This window comes from Amphibalanus amphitrite, unplaced genomic scaffold (assembly GCF_019059575.1).
Source record: "Amphibalanus amphitrite isolate SeventyFive unplaced genomic scaffold, NRLGWU_Aamphi_draft 000313F_arrow, whole genome shotgun sequence".
Taxonomy (NCBI): domain Eukaryota; kingdom Metazoa; phylum Arthropoda; class Thecostraca; order Balanomorpha; family Balanidae; genus Amphibalanus; species Amphibalanus amphitrite.
In genome coordinates this window covers 96128-105072 of record NW_024881808.1, presented here as the reverse complement: position 1 = coordinate 105072, position 8945 = coordinate 96128, and the positions used below count along the sequence as shown (strand labels likewise).

Below are 8945 nucleotides of genomic sequence, written 5' to 3'. Positions count from 1 at the left end.
ACCACCGGGCGTGGTACTGCCACGGATGTCGGCGGCACCACCGGAGGTGGCACTGGTGCTGCCCGTTGCCCGGTTCCGTGCTGTGCCGGGACCTGTAACGGAACAGGAGGGATCAGCAGCAGGTGCCGTCGGTTGCGGCGATATTGGCAGCCGCCCAGCTCCACCAGATAGCTGCGTCTGGAGAGCCTTTGCGTGACGATGGCGGACCTGTCACGCAGCCACGACAGCAAGCGCGTCACATCGACTCTGCAACAACATGCAGGTATTGCGGGAGAGAGCGGCATGCCTCACCGAGGGACTGTCCCGCTAAGGGAAAAGTTTGTTCCAACTGTCAGAAAATGGATCACTTCGCAGCCGTCTGCCGATCACCTAGCGTCAGGCAGATAGAGCGTACAGAATCAAGCGAGCCGTTAGCGCCACATGATGCTTTCGTTGGTGCAATCGACAAAGCGTGCGCGCCGTGGAGAATCACAGTCAGTCTCTGCGGTCAGAAGGTCACGTTCAAAGTTGATTCTGGTGCCGACGTTAGCATTCTGTCTTTGAAAACCTACCAGCGACTGAACCTGCCCTCCCTTGAGCATGCTTCAAGCACGCTGACTAGCGTCGGTGGCGTGCTAACCGTAAAAGGAAAGCTGAATGGGACAATCATGTTCAAAAGCAAAGCAGAGTCGGAGGTGTTCTATGTAGTGGACTCAGCAGATAACCTCCTCTCCCGGTCGGCGTGCTCGCGTCTGGGTGTTCTCCAGTTCACTGGAGAGGTGCATGAAGATGTCTTCGGAGAAGCAGGTCTCATGAAGACGGCACCAATCAGCATCCGGCTACGCGAGGATGCCGTCCCGGTCGCCCTCTCCACAGCAAGACACGTCCCCCTGCCGCTGATGAAGCCAGTGGAGGAAGAGCTGAAGAGAATGGAAGAGCAGGGCATCATCGTACCAGAGACTGAGCCCACAGACTGGGTATCCGCGCTCGTCCCCGTTCCGAAGAACAGTGGTGTCCGGATCACAGTTGACTACAAAAAGCTGAACCAAGCCGTAAAGCGTGAGATCTTCCCGATCCCGACCCTGGAGCACCTGACGTCCAAACTGGGCGGTGCGACACTGTTCTCCAAGCTGGACGCTTCTTCTGGCTTCTACCAGATCCCGTTGGACGAAGCAAGCTCCAAAATGACTACGTTCATCACACCGTTCGGCAGGAAGAGGTTCCTGCGCCTGCCGATGGGAATCTCACTGGCTCCGGAGTGCTTCCAGCGAAAGATGCAGGAGATGCTGGATGGACTGCCTGGAGTCATCGTCTACATGGACGACACGCTGGTTTTTGGAGATGCAAGCAACCATGACGCACGTCTCGAAGCCGTCATCAGAAGAATCCATGAATCTGGCCTCAAGCTGAACAAGACGAAATGTGAGTTCCGAAGGGACGAGGTCAAGTTTCTTGGCATGAAGATAAGCAAGAATGGCATCACCGTGGACGACGAGAAACTTGAAGCGATACAGCAGCTCCAGCAGCCAAAGAACGTCACAGAGCTCCGGTCTCTGCTAGGGGTGGTCAACTACCTCTGCAGGTTCGTCCCGCACATCCAGGAGCGCCTAAGGCCCCTCAACGATCTGCTGAAAAAGGACGCTGCGTGGAACTGGACGCCTCAGCAGCAGCAAGCGCTGGATGATGTGAAAGCAGCCGTCACGTCCGCTCCAGTCCTGGCGTTCTACGACCCAGCGCGCGAGACAGTGGTCAGCGCAGACGCAAGCAGCTACGGAATCGGAGGATGCATCCTTCAGAAGCATGGTTCCATCTTCAAGCCCGTCGCATTCTGCAGCAGAAGTCTGACGGACACAGAGACGAGGTGGGCCCAGATAGAAAAGAGCCTTTGCGTGACGATGGCGGGCTCCGACCAGCTGCCCCTTTCTGTCTTGATCCGGACTCTGGCGCCGGGCTGCAGCGGAGGCAGGTTGCGGGCGCCTCGCCTCTGATTGACGGTTGACTCCTGTTTCTTCTTTCTCCGCCCATCGCGGAGTTTCGCGTGCCGCCATGCCTTCTTGGCGGGCTGCTGAGCGACGGGGAGACGGGACTGAAGCTCACGTCCCATCAGAAGGCGGGCTGGGGAGTATCCAGTGGCTTCCACAGCCGTTGTTCGGTAGTTCTGGAGAGCGAGGTGAGGATCTTTTTGGCGAAGTATCCACTTTGCGGTCCTCACGGCCCGTTCAGCTGCTCCGTTGGATGATGGCGTGTGCGGGTCAGTGACGCGATGTGTGAAGCCGTAAGAAGCTGCGAAGTCGGCGAATGAGCTGGAGGTGAACTGCGTTCCTCCGTCTGTTGTCATCAGATCCGGTATCCCCAGTCTGGAGAACAGGCGCTTCAGCCGCTCGATGACTGCGGTGCTTGTGAGGCTGGGCAAGCGTTGAATTTCCAGATACCTGCTGAACAGGTCCACAGTCACGAGCCAGTTGCTGTTGTTGAAGTGGAAGATGTCTGCTGCGATGTGAGTCCACGGTCTTGACGGCGTTGGAGTCGTTACCAGTGGCTCAGCGTGCTGGGAGGGCGCGTGCACTTGGCAGAACGCGCAGTGCTCGACGTGGCGCTTCAAGTCGATGCTTATCTTGGGCCACCAGACGGATTCTGCTGCTCGCTGGCGGCACTTGTTGAGCCCGAAGTGACCGTCGTCATGTAGACGGTTGAGCATCTCTTCACGCAGACTAGGCGGTATGATGATGCGGCGGCCGTACATCAGCAGTGTGCCGCTTGTCAGGTAGAGAACGCTGATTTCTCCACGCGCGGCGAAGTAGTCCAGCATGTCGGAGTGCTTTGCTCCCTCCTTCCAGCCAGAGAGAGTCTGCTGAACCACGCGCTGGAGGATTTCATCTGCCTGTTGTGCCCTGCTGATCTCCACCAGACGCTGCGGTGTGGCGGGCAGGTCATCGAAGACCCTCTTGCAGAAGTTGTGGACGTCTTCCTGTAGCACAGCGCCGATCGCATCGTGCTTCTGGAGTGGATGACGCGAGAGGAAGTCAGGTACCAGGTGCTGCTTCCCTGGAATGAACACCGCTGTTGCGTTGTAACGCATCAGTCGCATGAGCATGCGCTGACACCTGATTGGCGCATCTACGAGATTTTTCGTGTTGATGAGCGGGATCAGTGGCGAAGGTCTTCAACAACGGCTGATAAAAATCACAATAATTAGATGCACGCTTCACAAAAAAGTCACTAATGCTTGCTTATGCTTGCTTGATGAGTGGCATGGCAAGTTCAGAAGGCAGGCTGCGCCATGTTTGTGTGCTTGCTTATGGCTTGATGAACCCCAGGGTGCAGACGCCACCAGTACCAGCCGAGAACTGTATTCAGCGAGCGGGGCGGCGGTGGCCCGGGCGGCCACAGCCCAGACTGCATACGATACCGGCGCCGGCTCAGCGGCGGCTCCAGGCTATAGAGCGGGGTGTGACCACAGCAGCCACCACGATACATCTCCCCCTCTTACGCGTATGCTAATAAGATCTACTAGCTGTACTCCAAGCACAAAGCTGGTTTTCTTAAACCCCGAAAATTCGACCGCTGCGAGTTTTACGTGGGCTAACGTGTACGGGGTCGTCAGCGGGCTGCACTGATGGCGGAGCGGGTGCCAGCGGAGACGTCGCCGGCTCAGGCGACGGCGCAGCTGGCGGAAGCTGCTGTGGTGGTGGTGGCGTCACCACCGGGCGTGGTACTGCCACGGATGTCGGCGGCACCACCGGAGGTGGCACTGGTGCTGCCCGTTGCCCGGTTCCGTGCTGTGCCGGGACCTGTAACGGAACAGGAGGGATCAGCAGCAGGTGCCGTCGGTTGCGGCGATATTGGCAGCCGCCCAGCTCCACCAGATAGCTGCGTCTGGAGAGCCTTTGCGTGACGATGGCGGACCTGTCACGCAGCCACGACAGCAAGCGCGTCACATCGACTCTGCAACAACATGCAGGTATTGCGGGAGAGAGCGGCATGCCTCACCGAGGGACTGTCCCGCTAAGGGAAAAGTTTGTTCCAACTGTCAGAAAATGGATCACTTCGCAGCCGTCTGCCGATCACCTAGCGTCAGGCAGATAGAGCGTACAGAATCAAGCGAGCCGTTAGCGCCACATGATGCTTTCGTTGGTGCAATCGACAAAGCGTGCGCGCCGTGGAGAATCACAGTCAGTCTCTGCGGTCAGAAGGTCACGTTCAAAGTTGATTCTGGTGCCGACGTTAGCATTCTGTCTTTGAAAACCTACCAGCGACTGAACCTGCCCTCCCTTGAGCATGCTTCAAGCACGCTGACTAGCGTCGGTGGCGTGCTAACCGTAAAAGGAAAGCTGAATGGGACAATCATGTTCAAAAGCAAAGCAGAGTCGGAGGTGTTCTATGTAGTGGACTCAGCAGATAACCTCCTCTCCCGGTCGGCGTGCTCGCGTCTGGGTGTTCTCCAGTTCACTGGAGAGGTGCATGAAGATGTCTTCGGAGAAGCAGGTCTCATGAAGACGGCACCAATCAGCATCCGGCTACGCGAGGATGCCGTCCCGGTCGCCCTCTCCACAGCAAGACACGTCCCCCTGCCGCTGATGAAGCCAGTGGAGGAAGAGCTGAAGAGAATGGAAGAGCAGGGCATCATCGTACCAGAGACTGAGCCCACAGACTGGGTATCCGCGCTCGTCCCCGTTCCGAAGAACAGTGGTGTCCGGATCACAGTTGACTACAAAAAGCTGAACCAAGCCGTAAAGCGTGAGATCTTCCCGATCCCGACCCTGGAGCACCTGACGTCCAAACTGGGCGGTGCGACACTGTTCTCCAAGCTGGACGCTTCTTCTGGCTTCTACCAGATCCCGTTGGACGAAGCAAGCTCCAAAATGACTACGTTCATCACACCGTTCGGCAGGAAGAGGTTCCTGCGCCTGCCGATGGGAATCTCACTGGCTCCGGAGTGCTTCCAGCGAAAGATGCAGGAGATGCTGGATGGACTGCCTGGAGTCATCGTCTACATGGACGACACGCTGGTTTTTGGAGATGCAAGCAACCATGACGCACGTCTCGAAGCCGTCATCAGAAGAATCCATGAATCTGGCCTCAAGCTGAACAAGACGAAATGTGAGTTCCGAAGGGACGAGGTCAAGTTTCTTGGCATGAAGATAAGCAAGAATGGCATCACCGTGGACGACGAGAAACTTGAAGCGATACAGCAGCTCCAGCAGCCAAAGAACGTCACAGAGCTCCGGTCTCTGCTAGGGGTGGTCAACTACCTCTGCAGGTTCGTCCCGCACATCCAGGAGCGCCTAAGGCCCCTCAACGATCTGCTGAAAAAGGACGCTGCGTGGAACTGGACGCCTCAGCAGCAGCAAGCGCTGGATGATGTGAAAGCAGCCGTCACGTCCGCTCCAGTCCTGGCGTTCTACGACCCAGCGCGCGAGACAGTGGTCAGCGCAGACGCAAGCAGCTACGGAATCGGAGGATGCATCCTTCAGAAGCATGGTTCCATCTTCAAGCCCGTCGCATTCTGCAGCAGAAGTCTGACGGACACAGAGACGAGGTGGGCCCAGATAGAAAAGAGCCTTTGCGTGACGATGGCGGGCTCCGACCAGCTGCCCCTTTCTGTCTTGATCCGGACTCTGGCGCCGGGCTGCAGCGGAGGCAGGTTGCGGGCGCCTCGCCTCTGATTGACGGTTGACTCCTGTTTCTTCTTTCTCCGCCCATCGCGGAGTTTCGCGTGCCGCCATGCCTTCTTGGCGGGCTGCTGAGCGACGGGGAGACGGGACTGAAGCTCACGTCCCATCAGAAGGCGGGCTGGGGAGTATCCAGTGGCTTCCACAGCCGTTGTTCGGTAGTTCTGGAGAGCGAGGTGAGGATCTTTTTGGCGAAGTATCCACTTTGCGGTCCTCACGGCCCGTTCAGCTGCTCCGTTGGATGATGGCGTGTGCGGGTCAGTGACGCGATGTGTGAAGCCGTAAGAAGCTGCGAAGTCGGCGAATGAGCTGGAGGTGAACTGCGTTCCTCCGTCTGTTGTCATCAGATCCGGTATCCCCAGTCTGGAGAACAGGCGCTTCAGCCGCTCGATGACTGCGGTGCTTGTGAGGCTGGGCAAGCGTTGAATTTCCAGATACCTGCTGAACAGGTCCACAGTCACGAGCCAGTTGCTGTTGTTGAAGTGGAAGATGTCTGCTGCGATGTGAGTCCACGGTCTTGACGGCGTTGGAGTCGTTACCAGTGGCTCAGCGTGCTGGGAGGGCGCGTGCACTTGGCAGAACGCGCAGTGCTCGACGTGGCGCTTCAAGTCGATGCTTATCTTGGGCCACCAGACGGATTCTGCTGCTCGCTGGCGGCACTTGTTGAGCCCGAAGTGACCGTCGTCATGTAGACGGTTGAGCATCTCTTCACGCAGACTAGGCGGTATGATGATGCGGCGGCCGTACATCAGCAGTGTGCCGCTTGTCAGGTAGAGAACGCTGATTTCTCCACGCGCGGCGAAGTAGTCCAGCATGTCGGAGTGCTTTGCTCCCTCCTTCCAGCCAGAGAGAGTCTGCTGAACCACGCGCTGGAGGATTTCATCTGCCTGTTGTGCCCTGCTGATCTCCACCAGACGCTGCGGTGTGGCGGGCAGGTCATCGAAGACCCTCTTGCAGAAGTTGTGGACGTCTTCCTGTAGCACAGCGCCGATCGCATCGTGCTTCTGGAGTGGATGACGCGAGAGGAAGTCAGGTACCAGGTGCTGCTTCCCTGGAATGAACACCGCTGTTGCGTTGTAACGCATCAGTCGCATGAGCATGCGCTGACACCTGATTGGCGCATCTACGAGATTTTTCGTGTTGATGAGCGGGATCAGTGGCGAAGGTCTTCAACAACGGCTGATAAAAATCACAATAATTAGATGCACGCTTCACAAAAAAGTCACTAATGCTTGCTTATGCTTGCTTGATGAGTGGCATGGCAAGTTCAGAAGGCAGGCTGCGCCATGTTTGTGTGCTTGCTTATGGCTTGATGAACCCCAGGGTGCAGACGCCACCAGTACCAGCCGAGAACTGTATTCAGCGAGCGGGGCGGCGGTGGCCCGGGCGGCCACAGCCCAGACTGCATACGATACCGGCGCCGGCTCAGCGGCGGCTCCAGGCTATAGAGCGGGGTGTGACCACAGCAGCCACCACGATACAACAGCGTTCGATATTCATGGGCCATTAACAGATTGATCTAATGCTTATTGAAGGCTTAAATTGAAATGATCCGTATTCACCATCACATGCATTTACCCATGTGCAAGATTATCATCTATTCTAAGGAGCTCAGCACCGTAGCACCAGTAAACTTGAGTGAAATCCCATGCAGATCACTACCCAAGTCATGCTCACTAAATCGCGCTCATGCCTCACACCTCCGAAATTGAAGGCCAGTGTGCTGTTTGAAATTCGCCCCGTGTCCGTTCTCATCTGTCGCAGTGAGGTCGATCCGGGCGCCGGCCGGGCCCGGTCCAGAGCTGCGCTCGGCGCGGCGCGGCGGACCGGCCGGCGGATCATGGATGGCGCGGCGGCGGACCGAGCTCGGCCGCCCATGGATGGTTCGCTCCGGCCGTCCGATCCGGGCCATTCGCCGTAAAGCGTGGTGGGCGGGCGGCGGCGGATGGTCGGACATTGTTTCCATATCGGTTAGACGCGGCAGGGGCATAACTCATGCGGAAATGGCCGGAATGGCTCTGGTAGATTGTGGGACCGGAGCGGGACGGGCCTTGTATGCAGATGAGCGATGTCGGCACGAATTGCAGCAGAAGATGAAATGGCGTTTGAAGAGGCCAAATGAGGGATATATCTGCGCCCATGCAAAGAAGTTTTATTTTCGTCGTCGGATTGTTAAGTAAATGGTTGAACAGTGTTGCTCATTTAACATAACTTACACTCATAAATTCAATGTTTCTTTTTTAGCATTCTTCACGCTACGACAACAACATAAACGAAAGGCATTAATTAATCACAAACATAATGGCCAGATGACGGGTGGCTACTTTCCCCGTTGGCCTCTCTTATTACCCTTTGGCTTTTCTTCTTCTTTGTGTGTCGAGGCCAAGAGCTGCCCGGCTGCCGCTCGGCATCGACCGCATACACGGCCAGAGGACGACAAAAGGCCATATTCGGCAGACATTGTCAGCCACTAATGAACAGATTACAAACCACACTACTGCGCATTCCCTTTGTCTATGTGCTCAATGTATCTACATATGCTTATTGAGGCGTCATTGTGTTCATACAGATGGCTGTCTCCCTACCTGGCTTGGATACCGCAGACTGATCTGATGTATCGGTAGCTCTCTCAAGAATTGTCGATGAAAACGCGCCCCTCACAAGCCGTGTGCCTTAAAGACACATGACTTTTTACCAGCGCGTCTAACGTTCTGGCTCATGCGACCCCTCCTTTGTGTCGCTGATTCCTTGCACTGGTCCTTGCTCCCAGTTCGTTCCCCTACCTCGTGCCCCATGGTGTCGCCTATATTGACCGATGCTAATGGAGGGAACGGCTTGTTGTCCATGGTGTCCGGTAGTCCGGTGATCAGGACAGGACAGAGGTAGACTGGACAGTGGACACGGACCGTGGGGAGGGGTGGAGGGGGGGGGGGAGAACAGTGATAGGGTGAGGAAACCCACTCACTTAACATGTCTTCAGCAATATGCTTTTGTTGCCCTGCATTTCTAGGGTGTTTATTGTGTAACTTTACACAGCTCACACCCCTCCAAATTAGCGCCTTATTTTTGATATCAGTAGTAAAGGTATATTTATTTTTGTACCTATATATAATGTCTCTAAGGCCTAAGCCTATATTTATCCGTTCCGGTTAGTGCGCGCGGTGGCACACTCTCGGTTATCGGACCACTCTTGCAGAGACGCCGCCCGGGCACCGCGAGCCACTCGGGTCCAGGGGCCAGGGGACGGCGCCGGCAGCCACTCCCGCCCACGGCCGAGCTCCTCCGTCTTCAGAA

General features: G+C 56.5%; 2 protein-coding genes across 2 annotated transcripts; both read right to left on the bottom strand.

Moving 5' to 3' along the window:
* Positions 1-2082: 2082 nt before the first annotated feature.
* Positions 2083-3067, bottom strand: LOC122388186 (uncharacterized protein K02A2.6-like). The gene is made up of 2 exons (XM_043379042.1): positions 2412-3067; positions 2083-2137 (listed from the first exon to the last, which is right to left on the bottom strand). Exons 1-2 carry the CDS (start codon positions 3065-3067, stop codon positions 2083-2085), a joined length of 711 nt encoding a protein of 236 aa, XP_043234977.1.
* A 2693-nt stretch (positions 3068-5760) lies between these two features.
* Positions 5761-6745, bottom strand: LOC122388185 (uncharacterized protein K02A2.6-like). Its single transcript, XM_043379041.1, has 2 exons — positions 6090-6745; positions 5761-5815 (listed from the first exon to the last, which is right to left on the bottom strand). The coding sequence occupies exons 1-2, from the start codon at positions 6743-6745 to the stop codon at positions 5761-5763; spliced, it is 711 nt and encodes a 236-aa protein (XP_043234976.1).
* Between the last annotated feature and the right edge of the window lie 2200 nt (positions 6746-8945).